The sequence below is a fragment of the Panthera uncia genome, chromosome F1 (genome assembly GCF_023721935.1).
Source record: "Panthera uncia isolate 11264 chromosome F1, Puncia_PCG_1.0, whole genome shotgun sequence".
Taxonomy (NCBI): Eukaryota; Metazoa; Chordata; class Mammalia; order Carnivora; family Felidae; genus Panthera; species Panthera uncia.
In genome coordinates this window covers 64,320,285-64,340,144 of record NC_064813.1, presented here as the reverse complement: position 1 = coordinate 64,340,144, position 19,860 = coordinate 64,320,285, and the positions used below count along the sequence as shown (strand labels likewise).

General features: G+C 46.0%; 2 protein-coding genes across 3 annotated transcripts in view; both read left to right on the top strand.

Annotated features, from left to right (window-relative positions):
- LOC125925637 (T-cell surface glycoprotein CD1a-like) overlaps positions 1-16,868 on the top strand; it is a 170,546-nt gene extending 153,678 nt beyond the window's left edge. The window contains exons 1-7 of one of the 2 annotated variants that reach the window (XM_049634737.1): positions 4,849-4,966; positions 13,391-13,514; positions 14,063-14,329; positions 15,009-15,287; positions 15,486-15,764; positions 16,097-16,187; positions 16,331-16,868. In XM_049634737.1, the coding sequence (XP_049490694.1) occupies positions 13,454-13,514; positions 14,063-14,329; positions 15,009-15,287; positions 15,486-15,764; positions 16,097-16,187; positions 16,331-16,427 (1,074 nt within the window). In that variant the 5' untranslated portion in view covers positions 4,849-4,966; positions 13,391-13,453 and the 3' untranslated portion in view covers positions 16,428-16,868. Of the gene's footprint in view, positions 1-4,848; positions 4,967-13,390; positions 13,515-14,062; positions 14,330-15,008; positions 15,288-15,485; positions 15,765-16,096; positions 16,188-16,330 lie in introns of those variants that run through there. The other variant, XM_049634738.1, reaches the window with a different exon arrangement.
- On the top strand, positions 5,483-8,015 carry LOC125925836 (T-cell surface glycoprotein CD1a-like). The gene is made up of 4 exons (XM_049635079.1): positions 5,483-5,901; positions 7,053-7,459; positions 7,723-7,750; positions 7,897-8,015. The coding sequence occupies exons 1-4, from the start codon at positions 5,550-5,552 to the stop codon at positions 8,013-8,015; spliced, it is 906 nt and encodes a 301-aa protein (XP_049491036.1). The 5' UTR covers positions 5,483-5,549.
- Positions 16,869-19,860: the final 2,992 nt, after the last annotated feature.

Sequence of the window (19,860 nt, the reverse complement as noted above, 5' to 3'; positions counted from 1 at the left end):
ATTGAAAAGGAAGGGATGGAGAAACATTTATCCAGGAAATGAATGTGAAATGGAAGCCAAATAGTGTTTAAAGGAAAAACTGTACCAAGAGACAAAGATGAACACTATGTACTAATAAATCGGATAATGGAACAAGAAATACAGCAGTTGTAAATATTTCTGCACCCTACATGAAAGCACCCAAATACATAAAGCAGTTAATAGCAAACACAAAGAGAAAATGAACTAGGAACAATGGCTTTGAATGATACATCAAATCTGATAGATCTAAATGATATATTCAGAACATTCCATCCTAAAACAGCAGAATACATATTCTCTTCAAGTGCACATGAAACATCCTCCAGAACAGACCATATATTACACAATGAAACAAGTCTCAATAAATTCAAGAAGATGAAAATCATACCAAGCATTTTGTTCTGACAGCAACACTATGAAATTAGAAATTAACCACAAGAAAAAAAAATCTGGAAAAAGCATAAAATACATGAAGTTTAAATAACATGGCACTAAGCAATTAATGGATCAGCCCAAGAAATCAAAGAGGAAATAAAATTTCATGGAGACAAATGAAAATGAAAACACAATAGTCCAAAATTTCTGGGATATAGCAAAGGCTGTTTTAAGAGAAAGGTTTATAGCAATACAGGCCTACCTAAAGTAGCAAGAAAAATCTCTAGAAACAACCTAACCTTACAACTAAAGGAACTCGAAAAAGAAGAAGAAATAAAACCCTTAAGCAGCAGAAGAAAGGAAAGAATAAAGATTAGAACAATTTAAATTATATAGAAAAATTTTTAAAAGGACACAAAAGAACAGATCAATGAAACTAAGAGGTGGTTCTTTCAATAGAACAACACAATTGACAAACATTTTGCCAGGTACATAAAAAAGGAGCGAGTAATAGAGTGAACTCAAACAAAATCAGAAATTAAAGAGGAAAAATAACAACTGACACAACAGAAACAAAAAGGGTTTTAAGAGACTATTATGAAAAATTATACACCATCAAATTGGACAGCCTACAAGAAATGGATAGATTCCTAACAACACATAATCTCCCATAAATGAAGTCAGATGAAATAGAAACTTGGAGCAGACCATTTATCAGCAATGAAATTGAATCAGTAAGGAAAAAATTCCTAACAAACAAAAGTCTAGGACCAGAAACCTTCACAGGAGAATTCTACCAGATATTTAAAGAAGAAATAATACCTATTCTTCTCAAACTATTCCACAATATTGGATGGAAAGCAGAGCTTCAAAATTATTTTATGAAGCCAGAATTATCCTGATACCAAAAGCAGGTAAAAACACTATAAAAGAGAGAACTGCAGTCCAATACTTCAGATGAATAAAGATACAAAAATCCACAACATCATATTAACAGATTGAATCCAACAATACATTAAAAATTTCATTTGTAATGATCATGTGGAATTTATTCCTAAGATTCAGTATCATCCAATATTTACAAATCAATCAGTATTATATATGACATAACAAGAGAAAGGATAAAAACTGTATGACCATTTCAATAGGTGCAGAAAATTTGTTTGACACAGTACAACATCCATTGATGATAAAGTCCCTCAACAAAATAGAGTTAGATATAACACAACTCAACATAATAAAGGTCATATATAAAAAACCCACAGCAAATATCATACTTAATAGTGGAAAATTGAGACCATTTCCCTTCATTTCAGGAAGAAGGCAAGGATATCCTCTATCACCATTTTTATTCAACACAGTACTGGAAGTCTCAGCCACAGAAATCAGACAAGAAAAAGTACATCCAGATTTACCAAGAAGAAGAAAAACATTCAGTATTTGCAGATGACCCAATACTATATATAAAAATCCTGAAGATCCCTCCAAAACTACCAGAGAAAATAAATGAATTCAGTATGGTCACAGTATACAAATTCAATTTAGAAAAATCCCTTGCATTTATATACACTAATAATGAGGCAGCAGAAAGAGAAATTAAGAAAACCATCCATTTATAGTTGCACCAAAAATAATAACATATCTAGGCATACACTTGACCAAAGAGGCAAAAGACCTGTGCTCTGAAAACTATAACACACTGATGAAAACATTTGAATGAGACACAAAGAAATGGAAAGGCATTCCATGCACATGGACTGGAAAAACAAATATGTGAACATGTCTATACTACTCAAAGCAATCTATAAATTTAGTGCAATACCGCTCTAAATCCCAATAGAATTTTTCACAGAACTAAAGCCAACAATGTAAAATTTGTATGCAACCACAAAAGACTCCAAATGGCCAAAGAAATCTGGAAAAAGAAAAACAAAGCTGGAGGTATCACAATTCCATATTTCAAGTTACACAACAAAGCTATGGTAATCAAAACAGTATGGTATTGGCACAAAAGTAGACACATAGATGAATGGAAGAGAGTAGAGAGCCCAGAAATAAATCAATGATCTTATGGTCAATTCATCTTTGACAAAGGAGGCAAGAATTTGCAATAGGAAAAAGAAAGTCTCTTCAACAAATGGTGTTGGGAAAACTGGACAGCTACATGTAAAAGATAGAAACTAGACCACTTTCTTACACCATACATGAAAATGAACTTAAAGTAGCTTAAGGACCTAAATGTGAGACCTGAAATCATATACATCGTAGAAAAGAGCATGCCCAGTAATGTCTCTGACATCAGCCACAGCAACGTTTTTCTAGATATGTCTCCTGAGGCAAGGGAAACAAGAGGAAAAGATAAGCTGTTGAGACTGCATCAAGATAAAAAGCTTCTGCACAGTGAAGGAAACAATTAACAAAACTAAAAGGCAGCCTATGGAATGGGAGAAGATATTAACAAATGACATATCTGATAAAGGATGAGTATCCAAAATATGTAAAGAACTTGTACAACAAAACACCAAAAAGACAAATCATCCAATTAAAAAATGGGCAGAAGACATGAATAGACATTTCTCCCAAGAGGACATCCAGATGGCCAACAGACCCCTGAAAAGATGCTCAACATCACTAATCATCAGGGAAATGCAAAGCAAAACCACAACAAGAAATCACCTCACACCAATCAGAGTGGTTAAATTTATTTATTTATTTATTTATTTATTTATTTATTTAAATTTTTATTTTTTCAATATATGAAGTTTATTGTCATATTGGTTTCCATACAACGCCCAGTGCTCATCCCAAAAGGTGCCCTCCTCAATACCCATCACGCACCCTCCCCTCCCTCCCACCCCCCATCAACCCTCAGTTTGTTCTCAGTTTTTAAGAGTCTCTTATGCTTCCACTCTAACCTCTTTTTTTCTCCTTCCCCTCCCCCATGGGTTTCTGTTAAGTTTCTCAGGATCCACATAAGAGTGAAAACATATGGTATCTGTCTTTCTCTGTATGGCTTATTTCACTTAGCATCACACTCTCCAGTTCCATCCACGTTGCTACAAAGGGCCATATTTCATTCTTTCTCCTTGCCATGTAGTACTTCATTGTGTATATAAACCACAATTTCTTTATCCATTCATCAGTTGATGGACATTTAGGCTCTTTCCATAATTTGGCTATTGTTGAGAGTGCTGCTATAAACATTGGGGTACAAGTGCCCCTGTGCATCAGTACTCCTGTATCCCTTGGGTAAATTCCTAGCAGTGCTATTGCTGGGTCATAAGGTAGGTCTATTTTTAATTTTCTGAGGAACCTCCACACTGGTTTCCAGAGCGGCTGCACCAATTTGCATTCCCACCAACAGTGCAAGAGGGTTCCCGTTTCTCCACATCCTCTCCAGCATCTATAGTCTCCTGATTCAGAGTGGCTAAATTCAAACACAGAAGAAACAAGTGTTGGGGAAGATGTGGAGAAAAAGGAAGTCTTGCACCCTGTTAGTGGGAATGCAAATTGGTACAGCCACTAAGGGAAACAGTATTGAGGTTCCTCAAAAAACTAAAAGCAGAATTACCATATGATCCATTAATTCTACTACTGTATACATACCCCAATAATACAAAAAAAGCAATTTGAAAAGATACACGCACCCTTATGTTTATTGCAGCATTACGTACAATAGCCAAGATATGGAAGCAGCCCAAGTGTCCATGGGTAGATGAATGGACAAATATGATGTGGTATACACATGCAGTGGAATATCACTAGCTGTAACAAGGAGCGAAACCTTTCCATTCGCAACCGCAGGGATGGATCTAGAGAATATGATGGTAAGTGAAAGAAGTCAGTCAGAGAAAGACAAATAGCATACGATTCCACTTATACGTGGAATTTAAGAAACAAGAGAAACAAACAACAAAAAAAGAGATAAGAACAAAAGGAACTGGACCCTGAACTATAGAGAACACACCGCTGGTTACCAAGGAGGATGTGGGTGGCAGGTGGGTGAAGTAGGTGAAGGAGACTAGGATTACCCTTATATTGATGAGCACTGAGTAAGGTGTACAGGTGATGAATCACTCTATTGTACACGTAAAACGAATACAACACTGTATGTTAACTATACTGAAATTAAAACAACAACAACAACAACCAAACAGAAGACCACTAACACTGATCAGCTGGACTGGGGGTGAGACACGAAGGAAGTTCTTGGGCAGTGTCCCAAGGACTGGAGACGCAGGGTGAAGGCAGGGTCCAGGGCTGGATGCTGGGGAGCCATGTTCATGGGTTACTGCCTTGATGAGGAGAAAAGGCACGAGAGGTAGGGTCCCTTTTCCATGCCACACAAGACTTGTTCTGCAGCACCTGAACTAGGGCCTCAGGGAGCAGGACGGAGGCAGGTGACGGGGAGAAGCTGGAAGCCGGAGAGGAGAGTCAGACCTGGAGGAGAAGTGAGAGTCTGAGTAGGTGTCCAGGGTTGAGGGCGGAGCCCATTTGCATTGTCGTGGAGACTCAGGGAAGGCGTGTGTGTTGAGAAGGAAGTCAGAAGAGAGGGGCTGCGTGTGGGGAGGTTTGTGAGAACAGACGCCAAAGACCCACTTTCCAAGAGAAAGAAAGAACATCTGCACATAAGATGCTGTTGTTGCAACTGGTGTTGCTCACGGTTCTTGTCCCAGATGGTGACACTGACGATGGTGAGGACTCTGGGCCTGCCCTGTGGGGGCACGTGTGTGTGCACGTGTCTGTGTGTGTGCTTGTATGTGTGCGCACACACATGTGTGCATTGGTGTGCATGTGCTTGTGTTCTGTATGTGTAAATATATGTGATTATGTGTGGATAGTGCCTGTGTGCGTCTCTCTGTTTGCATGTGTGCACATGTGTGTGTCTGTACATCTGTGTTTTTGTATGCGTGTGTGCGTAATTCTGAGTATTTGTGTGTGTACATACGTGCATTTGTGTCTGTGCATATGGGCATGCAGGGTGTGGGTTCCCCAGCACATACCTGGGGAGTGTGGGATGTCAGCCTAGTTCCTTCCTGAGCATCCTTGACCCCAGGGCCTTGTACTCTTCTGGACCATGGGTATGAAGCTCTGGGCTCTGGGGCAGCACATGTCTCCAGAGGGAACTACGGCTCCCTTTCCTCCAGATTTTGATGCCCCTCCCTGAGACCTTTTTCTGCATTCTCTCTCCTTCCCAATGCCCTCCTCTTCCTCAGTCTATCTCTTCTTCTCGTACAGACTTCCAAGAGCCAATCACTTTTCGAAGCATCATGACAGCATCCTTTTACAACCATTCCTGGACACAAAATCTGGGTTCTGCTTGGCTGGATGGGCTGCAGACTCATGGCTGGGACAGCAAGAAAGGCATTTTCATGTACAAGCGGCCTTGGTCCAAGGGCAACTTCAGCGAGAAGGAGCTGAGGGAAGAGGAAAGGACATTACAGACATTCTCCATTATTTTTCCTTTGATATTTCAGAACCATGTTCATCAATGGCAACTTGAATGTGAGTTTGGATCCATCGGGGCAGATGGGATGGAGGTGGCAGGCGTGTGCATCTCCTTGAGTTCCTTCTTCCTCTAGGAAGGAGCGTCCCCTGGCTTCTGAACTTCACGTCTCTCCCCATCGTAAAACTGAATTCCACATGTGTTTAGGGGGCAGAACCTAGACCCCGATTCTTGAAAACCTTCATGTCTTCTGCTACTTCCCATCCTCTCATTGATCACAGGCTGTGCTGTCATGTCTTTATTGGTATCTCCCATGACCACCCCATTTCCTGGCCTCTAGCCAGGTACCCACCTCTCCCTCACTCTGTGACTGATCCTTGAAATGTGCTTTTCACCCAATCCAGATCGCTCAGTGAATCTATGCGTTTCCTGTACCCACTGCTCTCCCCTCACCCTAGATGATTTTATCCCAGCTCTCCATTGGAGACCTTCCCTGTTCTCTGCCACACCCTTCCAGTATCTTCTCCCACATTTGTGCCTTCCTCAGTCATTCACCTCTTCCTCTGCCTCCAGTGATCACCCATTTTCTGAGCCTCCACCTAAACCAAACTTTGCTCCATTCTTTCCAATACACTCAATATCTCCCTCTGCTTTCTTTGCCTTTCACTTATATTCACCTCATTTCATTTCTTTCTCTCCCCCTTTCCTATAACACACAGCCTGTCTTCCCAGATCCCTTTCAGGTACAGGTGGCAAAAGGCTGTGGACTGCATGTTGGGGAATCATCAGTAGGCTTCATGAAGATTGCATATGAAGGATCAGATCTCATGAGCTTCCAGAACACATCATGGTGGCCATCTCCAAAAGGAGGAAGGAGGGCTCAGCAGGTCTCCAAACTATTCAATCAGTACCATGTGGTCAACTTAAGAATACGAGCACATATTATTGACATCTGCCCCCGTTTCCTCTTGGGTCTTCTTGAGGCAGGGAAGGCAGATCTTCAGCGGCAAGGTCAGTCCTGCTCCCTCCCTCCAAGCATTCTCTATTTTGCACTCATAAATTTGCAACATTTCCTCAAATTCAGAGTGAAAAGGGGCCAAGAGGGAGAGGGGTGATGCTGACAGGTTTCTAGAGGTGGAAAGACGTGTGTATCTAAAGCGATGTGAAGATCTACCTTCTCAGTCTGAGAATACCTGTCCTGTCTCTGCAGTGAGGCCAGAGGCCTGGCTGTCCACTGGCCCCAGTCCGGGGCCTGGCCGTCTGCTCCTCGTGTGCCACGTCTCTGGCTTCTACCCAAAGCCAGTGTGGGTGACGTGGATGCGGGGTGAGCAGGAGCACCAGGGCACCCGACGAGGCGAGGTCTTGCCCCATGCTGACGGGACATGGTATCTTCAGACGTCCTTGGATGTGGAAGCCAGAGAGGCAGCTGACCTGTCTTGCCGAGTGAGACACAGCAGTCTAGAAGGCCAGGATATGGTCTTCTACTGGGGTGAGAAAGGGCGGGGTCCCCTCTGGGAAAGACAGTGGCAGGTCCTCAGAGCCGGAGAGCCTGAAGAGAAACTTGGGATTCTAGGATTCCAGACTAAAAAGTACATATATTTAGTAACCCAGGAAGTGGTGAGCTGTGTGTGAGGGTCCTGTAGATGTGGGAGGAAGCAGAGATTGGGTGAACGGTCCATATCTGAGCAGGGATGGGAAATGAGAAGGAGGAAGGGTGGTTGGTGAGGCAGAGGGTGACGGGAGCAAAAGGGACCAGGAAGGTGCAGGTCAACCCAGGGTGGATGGGAAATGACACTCTCTGTGCACCAAACCCACAGAGCAGCACCGCCCCGTGGGCTTGGTCTTCCTGGCGGGGGTCGTGCCCCTGGTGCTTCTGGCAGGTCTTGCGCTCTGGCTCTGGAAGCGCCGGTAAGTCTCTGGAGCCACCTTTCTGCACTTTCCGAAGAGTCTCCCCACTTTCCTGTCTGTCCTCAGCCCTCCTCGTCCCAGTGCTGTCCCCCCTGCGTTCCTCACCTCCGCCTGCTGCAGAATGATTTCCAATCTGTTCCTCCCAGGAAATCACACAAGACACCTCAGCGTACTGGCCTCCCTTTGGAGTGAGATCCCGGCAGCCCAGGACCAGGACGTCCCTAAACCCAGCTCAGTGGTGATGGACCGGCAAGTCTCTATGTGACTGTAGTCTTTCCTTTCTGCTCAGTGATCAGTTGTCAAGATGAGTTAAGTGTAATTTAAGGGGATTTCTTGTTCTGACCTGACTCTGGGACTTAAATCTCAAAATTATCTCAGAGTATAATGAAGTCCCAGCAACGTCCATGCGTCACAGGCATCAGACATCACTTCCTCCAGTGAGCCGTCCCTTATTCATAACTGGAAGCAGTCTTTGCTTGGTGAGAATTAGTACCTCATTTTCCTGCACTTGGCAGATCTATTCCTGACCCCCAGCCCTTGTTGCCAACAGTTAGGGTCCCTTCCCTTCTAATTCTTAGGACTTCAGAGATGAGGTCCATGTCTTTTTAATATTTGTATCCTTGGCAAGGAGCCCCACTGCATGGAATATGTCCTCAATAAATATCTGTGTTTCATAGGTTTGTCTTTTTCTTTTGCCTCCTGACAGGTTTGTAGTAGTTCAGATGTTTGCACACGTGGACATTTCTGGAAAACAACGTTGAGATAGAAGGGATGGAAAAGGTGAAAAACATTGGGAGGGGGAGAGCAAATCATGGCACTTCACCAAACTTCTCCCCTACATTGGACTCTTTGCCTGCTTCTGTTGGGTCCAGTCCACCTGTCATGCTCTCATGGCCACCTTGTGGTTTTTGGTTGGTCGACTCCACCCTCGTGTGTAGCCCTGGGTTCTAATCAGCCTGACTTCCTCAGGAGAAAGCATCTTTGACAATGTGACAGGACAAAGGATGGACGGGTAACCTCCAGTTCATGACAATCATCAGACAGCTGCCACTTGTCCTTGCCCAGAGTGATGGTTCAGGGCCACGCACCTGTTCCAGGTGGCTCAGGTCGCAGGCATTCTGGTTCCTGTGGTCAATGGCAGAGAATGAGATGATCTTTCTTGTCCCGGATGATAAGGTCGGGGTATGAAGCGTAAACAACTACAATCCATTTTTCAGCAGCAGAACAGAAAGCCTGAGGATGACACCTGCATTCAAGAAGGCAGAGAAATTGTACATGTGAAGTTTTCCAAGAGGTTGGATCCAACGTGTTCTCACCACAAGAATGAAAAGAAGAGAAAAGAAAGAGAAAGGAGAGGACCCAGATGTGAGGTGGTGGGGTAGTGTTGTTGTGGGCATCACGTCACCCTGTACATCAAGTGTGTACTTCGTTTTATGTTTTTTTTGGAGAAAACAGAGTTTATTGCCCAGCAATTAAAAGTATTCAAATGTGGGATGAAAGCTACATAAAATGTTAATTTTCATGGTTGGCTTGGATTCAGGTTTTCTTGACCAATTCTTCGTTTTCCTTCAAAATGCTGCATGCCACTTGAGGCTCGGCAGCTCAGGACCTGAGCGTCACCTGCAGCTCCCTGCATGCCGTGTGCCCTAGGCTCCCGACGTTCTTCAGGCCATCCTCCTGGAGAAGCTGTTGGAAGACTTTCATCAGGAGGACCTTTGTTCATGTCACATCACAGGCTCTGCTGCACCTGCCAGAGCTGGCGAAGGCCCATGTGGCCCGTGGGGCCTCCCAGCCATCCTTCCTCAGGGGCTAGAAAACTGCACTCTGTACAAAGGTACAATTTTCATTTGTCATCATATTCCCGTGAAGCAGAAAACAGTAACAACAACAAAACCAAAGCATCAGAAAAGTGAAGGCAGACGCACAAAGCCACAGAATGGACTGGAGCCCCAATAACCCTGGGATCCCCAGTTCCATCAGCCCATTCATTTCCTGTATGGTTTCAGCCCAAAAAGGTAGATTTCTGTCCTTTGTGATTGGGTGCTCCCTCTGATGGACGTGGACGTGGCCCCTGGGGATGCTGGGATAATATCTCTCTTCCTTGCGGTGTTCTTCCTCACTCTTCTCTTCCTTGCCTTCAGTTCTTGAAAATATTCCTCTATTCTTTTTCTTACCTGCTTGCCTTTTTCTTCACATGTCCTCACCTGTCACACTCTTACCCTGTCTTATTGACACTGACATCTGGATCAATCCCTATCCTGGGTGTTTTCGTGGGTTTCTAACAAACCGCTGATCAGGAATCGAGTGCTGGTTCAGCTGCTGGGTACGTGACTGGTAAAAATTTTCTCCAGGGATTTCCTAGAGATGGAAGGGTAAGCTGCACCAGCCTTCATGAACCAGGAGCTGTCGTGGCAATGGCATTAAATACTCAAAATGCGAGAAATTTTCCATGGATTTCTTCCCAACACATGTATTCATTCATTCATTCATTCATTCATTCATACGTACATTCTGTTATTCATTCATTCATTCATTCATGACTTAGTCAGCTTTTCCTATTTGTATGGTAAACATGTTCTCTAAGACTGGTTCTAAAATGTATGAGAGGCAGCTGTGTGTACAGGTGTTTAAGACATAACGAATAATCTTGTCCTCCAGGCTTTTTTTTTTTTTGATATGTACATTTAATCATCCAGAGCAAACTTTAGAATTGGTAAATAAGAAAATTTAACCTCATAGATTTCAGCAATAATTGCTTTATTAAATGATCCATGAATCACACATCACCCCATGTGACCCTCAGGTAGGCACTTAGAGAAGTTGTATAAATGGAAGGTTTTTATAGAAGGAGGGTGGGGCCGGGGAGATAGCAGCAAAAGTGAAGGATTGTTCCAGGAATCAGGCCTCTTTCTTGGGGGAAGAGTAAGGGCTCTTATCATGCATATGACTTCATCTGTCTTTGGGGGCTGGAGAGAAACCAGGTGACAGACTCATTGCTCTGATGGAAAGAAAAATTTACTGGTGATGACTGGATAAGTCTACATTTCTGGGTGGTTGTAGTTTGTTCAATTGGGTATGAAGTCCCAGGGTGGGAACTCAGCTGATGACATCCTTTTGGGTCTGCAATTTTCTTTTTCTAACAGGATGTGGCTCATGGGCATGTATCTTCATCGTCTTGAACCCCCACCAGCAGGAGCTGCCCTTGGTTCCCTGCTGGCTGGTCTGCTTGGGACAGAGAGGGGGACGCTACCTCTGCTCTGGTCCAGTCCCATCCTCAGCGAGGTGTCTTGTGTTTCAGTTTGGGGACTGGGCCTTCTGAGAGTTCCCCCCTTTGCCTCAGCAGATGGAACTTCTTAGTCTGGGACAAGGTGTGTTCCTGTCCCTTCCCCCTCTGCCCCTCCCCCCAGCTGCAGAGTGGCTCACTGTGCCCTGAGGTAGTGGGGCTCCCTGCCCTTCCCACACCCAGTGAAGGCTCCTTCCTCTATGGGGGATGGTGGTCTTCCTGCCCTTCTTAGGAGGGAGCTGCTGTCAGACGTCAGGCTTGTACCACCAGAAACCAGTTCTCTAGTCTGTATCCTGGACTTCAGTTTGTCAGGACCCTGGGAGGCCAATGGGCAAAAGCCTAGAGATATATCAAATTTGCTAAGTCTGTGACTCTCAGGGCCTCCCAGTCCTCAATGAGCCTTCAGTCATTTGTTAACAATTGTAGCTGAATTATTCATTCTGGTTTATAAAGCCTCTGGCATCTGAATCCCTGATTTCCTTGGAGGAGTCTGTGTTTCCCTAGATTTTGGGTTGACAACATGCTCTCACCCTTCAACTTTGATGGATTCCAGAGAAGTGATTTGGACGATCCAGCTTTTCAAAATCTTATGTGTGGGAGTGAGCTCTTTCCAATTTTCTATGTTTCAGTCTGAACTTGCCAAAAATATTATCTTTCTCTCAACAGCCTGAGTTTATTTCAGTTTACTGGTGATCCAAGAAATAACCAGACAAATAGCCCAAACACATTATCCAGATGACATAAAGCACAAATACTTAAGGGCTTTTAAACACTTAGGAACACCATGGAAGTAGAAGGTCAGCATGTCCAGCACGGCCAACTCATGATAAGACAAGCATGGAACATTCTAGCAGGAATAGTAGGAAGGGAATCTGGATACACGATTCCAGAACACTCTATTAAGTGCACACACTATAAATTCCCATGATTTCTTGTTGTAGATTTGCTGTACAAATCGGTGTGAACTTCATGGTTATTAGCATATGCTTGAATCCAAAAGATAACTGTGTAGATTCAGATTTCATCAAGTAGGATTACAACTAATACTTTTGGATACTAAAAACATTTTTATGTCAAAGAAATCCATAACCTTTAAGAATAATTTGATGCCTGAACTGAATTATCCAATCACTCAGAGTTAATCATCGAGCGCCTACCACTTGCCAGGCCCTGTTGGATTTGGGATCCGGTTCCAGGGGATTAGAAACACCTGAGCCAACAACTGAGTCAAGATTCTGAGAGGGCAAACACCTGTAAAGGTCACCACTTTAGTAAATATTGTTTCAGGCAGGTTTGTTAGAGTCTAGAGTCTGCACATTAAAAGAAAACTCAGCACACCAAAATGGTTAGTTCTTGGTTGACGTGATTTTCTTCCCAAGTAGACTAAAAGCTCCTTGAATAGTGGTTGCATTGTGAACACTGTATTGTCATGCGCGTAGTGAGGTGCTTGGATCCAGGAAGCTGTTAAGCGACTGTTTGGTGAGTGAATATATATTAATGCAAGTCCGACTGAGGAGGTATTCTTCAGATGTTTCAATATCCTGTGGTCTCTCTGATGGCAACTGATTCTCCCCTAAAATAATGGTGAACTGGTGGTTGTTGATACTGTTACACAGGCAATCATGGCGAAATTTGGAAAAGCGAATAGAGTAAGTGTTAAAAGAAACCCATGGGCTCAAAATGGTGCCTTGGGTAGGCCAACTCCCCAAACCTTGTTTCACCTAACCTAAGTGCAATGCAACCTCCCCCAGAAATGTAAGTCTTCCCCAGTCAGTGAGGAATTCTCTGTTCATCACAAGTGAGGACCTCTCTCACATGGACCCTCTCCATCCCCCAAGAGAGGAAGTCATCTGCATGATTAGACCCCTTTCCTCAATTAAAAGAAGGTGACCTTCAAATTTATCTGGTGGATTTTGAATTTTAATGCAGACAGTGAGAAGCATAGATGGGAATGGGTTGGGGTGGGGGTGAGACATGGACGGAAGCCCTTGTGGGGTGTCCCAAGGTCACGAGAAGGTGACAGCAGGGTCCAGGGCTGGGTCCTGGGGAGCCATGTGTCTTCATGGGTTACTGTCTGGATGAGGAGAAAAGGCACGAGAGGTAGGGTCCCTTTTCCATGCCACACAAGACTTGTTCCCCAGCCTGAACAGGGCCTGAATCAGGGCCTCAGGGAGCAGGATGGAGGCTGGTGACAGGGAGAAGCTGGAAGCCGAGAGGAGGGTCAGACCCGGAGGGGAAGTGAGAGTCTGAGTAGGTGTCCAGGGTTGAGGGCGGAGCCCATTTGCATTGTCACGGAGACTCAGGGAAGGCGGGTGTGTCAAGAAGGAAGTCAGAAGAGAGGGGCTGAGTGTGGGGAGGTTTGTGAGAACAGACGCCAAAGACCCACTTTCGGAGAGAAAGAAAGAACATCTGCACATAAGATGCTGTTGTTGCAACTGGTGTTGCTCACGGTTCTCGTCCCAGGTGGTGACAGTGACGATGGTGAGGATGTGGCCCTGCCTGGTCGGTGCAAGAGTGTTTGTCTACATTTGTGCGATGTGTGTCATGTGTGCACATATGTTGTTGTGTACATGTGTGCATGTGTGTATATGTGTATGAGTATGTGTGTATAGGTGCTTGTGTATCTCTGTGTGTTTCTGCCGTGTGTGCACGTGTGTGGGTGGGTGTCTGTATGTCTGTGTTTGCATCTGTGTCTATGTGTGTGCATATCACGTGTAACTCTGAACGTGTGTGTACGTGTGTGCATTGGTGTCTGTGCGCACGTGCACACATGGTGTGGGTTCCCCAGCACATTCCTGGGGAGTGAGGCATGTCCACCTGGTTCCTCCCTGAGCCTCCCTGACCCCAGGGCCTTGTGCTCTTCTGAATGGTGGGTGCCAAGCTCGGGGCTCTGGGGCAGCACGTGTCTCCAGAGGGAACTACGGCTCCCTGTCCTCCAGATTTCGGTGTCCCTCCCTGGCCCCTTTTGCTGATTCTCTCTCCTTCCCTCTGCCTTCCTCTTTCTCAGTCTATCTGTTCTTCTGGCACAGACTTCCAGGAGCCAATCACTTTTCGAATCATCCCGACCTCATCTTTTTACAACCGTGCCCGGACACAAAATCAGGGTTCAGCTTGGCTGGGACAGCTGCAGACTCATGGCTGGGACAGCAAGACCGGAGCTTTCGTTTTCCTGCGGCCTTGGTCCAGGGGCAACTTCAGCAATGAGAAGTTCATGGAACTGGAAAAGTTATTCTATTCATACTCCATTAGATTTCTTCAGGTATTTCAGGACCATGTCAGTCAATGGCAGCTTGAATGTGAGTTCAGGTCCCTCAGGGCAGGTGGGATGGAGGTGGTCGGTGTGTGTGTAACCTTGAGTTCCTTCTTCCTCCTGGGTAGACCCTCCACTGGCTGCTGAACCTCTCGACTCCCCATCGTAAAACTGAATCACACCCGTCTGTTCACGGGGCAGAAGCCAGACCCTGATTCTCGAAAAGCCTTATGTCTTCTGCTCCTTCCCCTCCCCTCGTTGACCTCAGGCTGTGCTCTGAGGCCTCCAGTAATGTCTGCAGTGACCACCCCATTCCCTGGCCTGCAGCCAGACGTCCTCCTCTCCCTCACTCTGTGACTGATCCTTGAAATGTGCTTTTCTCCCTGTTCAGTCCCCTCAGCGAGCTCTGTCTATGTGTTCCCTGTATCCACTTCTCTCTTCTCACCCTGGATGATTTTATCCAAGCTCCCCTGTGGAGGCCTTCCCTGTCCTCTGCCCACACCCTTCCAGTCACTCCTCCAACATTGGTTTCTTCCGCATTCACCTCCTCCTCCTCTGCTTCCAGTGACCACCACTTCCCCTCTCTCTGAGCCTTCACTCAAAGCACACTTTGCTTGATTCCTTCCAATACCCTCAACTTCTCCTTCCTCCACCCGTGGCTTCCACTCACCTCATGTCAACACTTTCCCTTCTCTATTCCTGTATCTCACACCCTCTCTTTCCAGATCCGTTTCAGGTCCAGCTGGAAGGAGGCTGTGAGCTGCACCTTGGGGAAGCCTCAGTAGGATTCGTGGAGATTGCATATCAAGGATCAGATCTCGTGAGCTTCCAGAACACGTCGTGGTGGCCATCTCCAAAGGGAGGCAGAAGGACCGAAGAAGTCTGCACACTATTCAATCGGTTCTATGTGATCGATGAAATTATACACACACTTTTCAGTGACACCTGTCCTCAGTTCCTCTTGGGTCTTCTTGATGCAGGAAAGGCATATCTCAAGCGACAAGGTCAGTTCTGCTCCCAACCTCCAAGCATTCTCTCTGTGCATTCATAAATTCGCACCATTTCTCAGCTTCAGGGTAAGAGGGGGCCAGGAGGGAGAGGGGATGATGCTGACAGGTTTCTAGAGGTGGAAAGATGTGTGTATCTAAAGCGATGTGAGGATCTTCCCTCTCAGTCTGAGAATTCCTGTCCTGTCTCCGCAGTGAGGCCCGAGGCCTGGCTGTCCACTGGCCCCAGTCCGGGGCCTGGCCATCTGCTCCTCGTGTGCCACGTCTCTGGCTTCTACCCAAAGCCAGTGTGGGTGACGTGGATGCGGGGTGAGCAGGAGCACCAGGGCACCCGACGAGGCGAGGTCTTGCCCCATGCTGACGGGACATGGTATCTTCAGACGTCCTTGGATGTGGAAGCCAGGGAGGCAGCCGGCCTCTCTTGCCGAGTGAGACACAGCAGTCTAGGAGGCCAGGATATTGTCCTCTACTGGGGTGAGAAAGGGCTGGTGCCCAGCAGGGAAAGGGTGGTCCTCCAGCAGTGCAGGAGAGATAGATACAAAGTTGGGATTCTAGGGACTCCAGATCATAAAGGACTAAAATTTAGTGACCTAAGAAATGGAGAGCTGGGTGTGAGGGTCCTGTAGATACAGCAGGAAGCAGAGGGTTGGTTGAAGGGTCCATCTGTGAGCAGGGATGGGATGAGAGAGGAGAAAGAGGAAGGGTGGTCGGTGAGGCAGAGGGTGACGGGAGCAAAAAGGACCAGGTAGGTGCAGGTCAACCCGGGGTGGATGGGAATTGACACCCTCTGTGCACCAAACCCACAGAGCAGCACCGCCCCGTGGGCTTGGTCTTCCTGGTGGTGATCGTGCCCCTGGTGCTTCTGGCAGGTCTTGCGTTCTGGCTCTGGAAGCGCTGGTAAGTCTGGAACCGTGTTTCTGCTCTTTCCCAACTGTGTCCCCACCTTCCTGTCTGTCCTCAGCCCTCCTCCTCACCATGCCCTTTCCCCTGGAGTCCTCACCTCCACCTGCTGCAGAGCATTTCCAATCTGTTCCTCCCAGGAAATCACACTGGAGACCTCAGTGCACTGGCCTCCCTCCGGAGAGAGATCCCAGCAGCCCCAGTTCCAGCACTTACCTAAACCCAGCTCAGTGGTGATGGATTTGCAAGTCTCTGTGTGCAACTTTTGTCTTTCCTTTCTGCTCGATGATCAGTTGTCAATATCGGCCAAGAATAATTTAGTGGGCTTTGTTGTTCTCACCTGATTCTTGGAGTTAAATTCTACATTTTCTCCAAGTAAAATGAAGCGTGAGGACCTCCCTGGGTCACAGGCATCAGATGTCACTTCCTCCAGGGAGCCCTCCCTGATTTTCAAGGGGAAGCAGTCTCTGCCTGCTGAGAATTTCCAACGTCCATAGTTTCTCTTTGGCAAACGTATGACTCACTACCCATCCCTTATTGTCCCCAGTTGGGTCCCTTTTCCATCCTAATTCTTAGGCCTCTTGAGAGTAAAGTCCATGTCTTTCTAATATTTGTATCCTTGGCAAGGAGTCTCGCCTGCATGGAATATGTCCTCAATAAAAGTCTGTGTTGAATTGATGCCAGTTTCATAGGTTTTTCTTCTTTTGCCTCCTGTCGTGTTTGTAGTAGTTGAGACGTTTGATGTTCTTCTTGTTAAAAGTCTTTTCACTTTGCCTGGACACTTGATACTGTCATGGTTCCTTGGTAACATCTCTGAGCCTCTGAGGAGAATACAGTTTTGTCTGTGGATATTTCTATTATTTAAACACAGACACCTGTTGGAGTGGACCTGTTGTGGATGAAAGGAGGAGGGCAGATGCAGGTCCTGGTTGTTTGAGGCCCCCAGGACAGCAGCAGAGACGTCACCTGGGGGCTTGTTGGCAGTATAGGGGCTTGGCCTCAGCTGAGGTTCACTGCATCACAATTTGCATTTTAGCAAAACCAGCAGGGGATTCACAGGTGCATAAATGTGGTGCCTGAGAGGTAGCAGTGTGAGTGCGTCCCTGGAGGGAAACGAGTGGGTCCAGAAAAGCCAGGAAGAGTGTTGTGCTCGGGAATGAACGGGGGTCCGGCAGGGAGAGGGCATACAGAGCATCCTCACATTCGTGGCTGCTGTGTCCCAGTCCCTGAGGACACGGAATCAGCCACAGTGAGCCGTTGCTCCTGGAGTTAATAGGGGGTTGGGATCATGGGAGCCTCTGCCCGCAACACTTGCCCACTGATGAATACACAGCCTTGTTTCCCATGTGTTTGTGTTTAAATAGAGCTTATTCATATATATATATATATATATATATATATATATATATATCCAAATAATTGATTGCATGCTCTATTTCCCTATACGGAAATACCAGCTCAAAAGTTTGTAATATTCCCCTGCATGGGTACTGTGATATCCAGGGTCTTTGGCTTTCAGCCCCAAAGCTGTGCTGCCCATGATGCTTTAGAAACAAACAAGAAATAGTCATCATCTCATGAATCCACGAATATAGTTTCCTTTCCCCTTTTCTGTGGTGTCATCATAGCATCCTAGATGTGACTTTAGTACTTTCTAGAGTGGCTCCACATGGCCATCACAAATTTTCTGTTCCTTTCCTGAATTTATTGTATTATTGATTCATTACCACTGACCTCATGGCCCACAACTCTGCCTTGTGAGCCTGAGCGAGCCTTACCTGCACAGGTGTTTTTGTCTGTGAGGCACATCCCGCCTTCTGTGCTTAGGACCACCCATGCTCCTTGTAGCTCTGGGATTCAGGGTCATTTTAAATACAAAATCACCAAGAAAGAGCATGTAAGTGAGGAAAGTGTGGCACCAAATGGATCGTGAATAGGACACGTGTTTGCAGTGTGGGAATTCACACAGGAAGGCAGAGCGGTACCTGGTTCAGCCTCACTGGGGAACATGTGGGGTGTGTGACACATGTCGGCCACTCTATGTGTCCATGAACATCAATGAGCACATGTGTCTGGGGTTACAAATCAATGCCAGTAGGAAGACCAATCTGCACAGACAGACTCCGTGAATAATGAACATGGACTCTTTGTGACTTATGACCCCAAAGGCAGTGGAAACATCCATGGACAGACTTCAGTTACTGTAGATTTCATTAATTCACTCAATAAACCTTTCTCAAGCCCTGACCACGCAGCAGGGACATTGGAGTGGAAGGTAGTGGGGAGGAAAAGGTTATTATAGCCTTTGGGGTTTGAAAATTCTGCTTTCTTGATTTTTTAAGGTTTTAATTGTTGTTTCTAATAGTTTCTTAGTACAGGAAGCTCTTTGTGTTCAATGGCGAAAGAGACTTAGTTCTAATCTGTTCAGGGTCAGAGAGGAGAGGCTCAGGGCAGGAGAATGTCCAGAGGGAACAAATGCTGCTGCACATGGGGACATTTCTGGGAGATAATGTTGAGATGGGAGAGGTGGCAAAGGTGAAAAGTATTGGGAGGGAGAGAGCAAATCATGGCACTTCCCCAAATTTCTCCCCTAGATGAGACCCATTGGCTTCTTCTCTAGGGTCTAGTCTACCTCATGGCCACCTTGTGGGTTTGGGTTGGTTGATTTCAGCTTTGTGTGTGGCCCTGGGCTCTGATCACCCTGAATCCCTCAGGAGAAAGCATCCTTGACAATGCGACGGGATGAAGCATGGACAGGTTCCATCCAGTTCAGGCCACTCACCAGACAGGAGCCACTTGACCTTCCCCAGTGCGATGGTTTGGGGCCAGACACTGGCTCCAGGTGGCTCGGGTCACAGGCATTCCGATTCTTGTGGTTGATGGCAAGGAGAGAGATGGTCTCTATCATCTTGGATGATAAGGTCGGGCATGAAGCCTGACACAACTTCAACCCATTTTTCAGCGTCAGGGAAGCAAGCCTGAGGATGACACCTACATAGAAGAAGGCAGAGAAATTCTACACACGAAGTTTTCCGAGAGGGTAGATCCAAAGTGTTCTCGCCACAAGAAACAGAAAAGAAAGAGAGAAAGGAGAGGATCCGGGTGTGAGGTGGTGGCCGTGTTACCAAGAGTGATTGTGGCGTCATGTTACCTTGTTCCAAACATATACCAAACATCAAGTGTGTATTTCCTTTTACGGTTTTTAAAGAAAACAGAATTCTTGCCTCGCAATTAAAAGTATTCTAATGTGTGACAAATGCAGCATAACAATTCACTTTCATGGTTTGCTTGAATTCAGGTTTTCTTGACCAATTCTTCATTTTCCTTCAGAATGCTGCATGTCAAACTGGAGGCTCCACAGCTCAGGACCTGAGCGTCACCTGCAGCTCCCTGCATGCCGTGTGCACTGGGCCCCCGACGTTCTTCAGGCCGTCCTCTCGGAGTAGTTGTTGGAAGACTTTCATCAGGAGGACTTTTGTTCTTGTCACATCACAGGCTGTGCTGCACCTGTCGGACCTGGCGAAGGCCCGTGTCGCCCGTGGTGCCTCCCAGCCTTCCTCCCTGGGTGGCTGGAAAGCTGCACGCTGTACAAAGGTACGGTTTTCATTTGTCATCATATTCCCGTGAAGCAGAAAACAGTAGCAACAACAAAACCAAAGCATCACAAGAG

What these genes read in the sequence shown, in the direction of transcription:
- LOC125925836 (XM_049635079.1), top strand. Translation starts at nt 5,550, where the DNA reads ATGCCCCTCCCTGAGACCTTTTTCTGCATTCTCTCTCCTTCCCAATGC. An exon ending in TCATCAATGGCAACTTGAAT is followed by an intron (nt 5,902 to 7,052) that starts GTGAGTTTGGAT and finishes CTGTCTCTGCAG; the next exon opens with TGAGGCCAGAGGCCTGGCTG. An exon ending in CTCTGGCTCTGGAAGCGCCG is followed by an intron (nt 7,751 to 7,896) that starts GTAAGTCTCTGG and finishes TGTTCCTCCCAG; the next exon opens with GAAATCACACAAGACACCTC.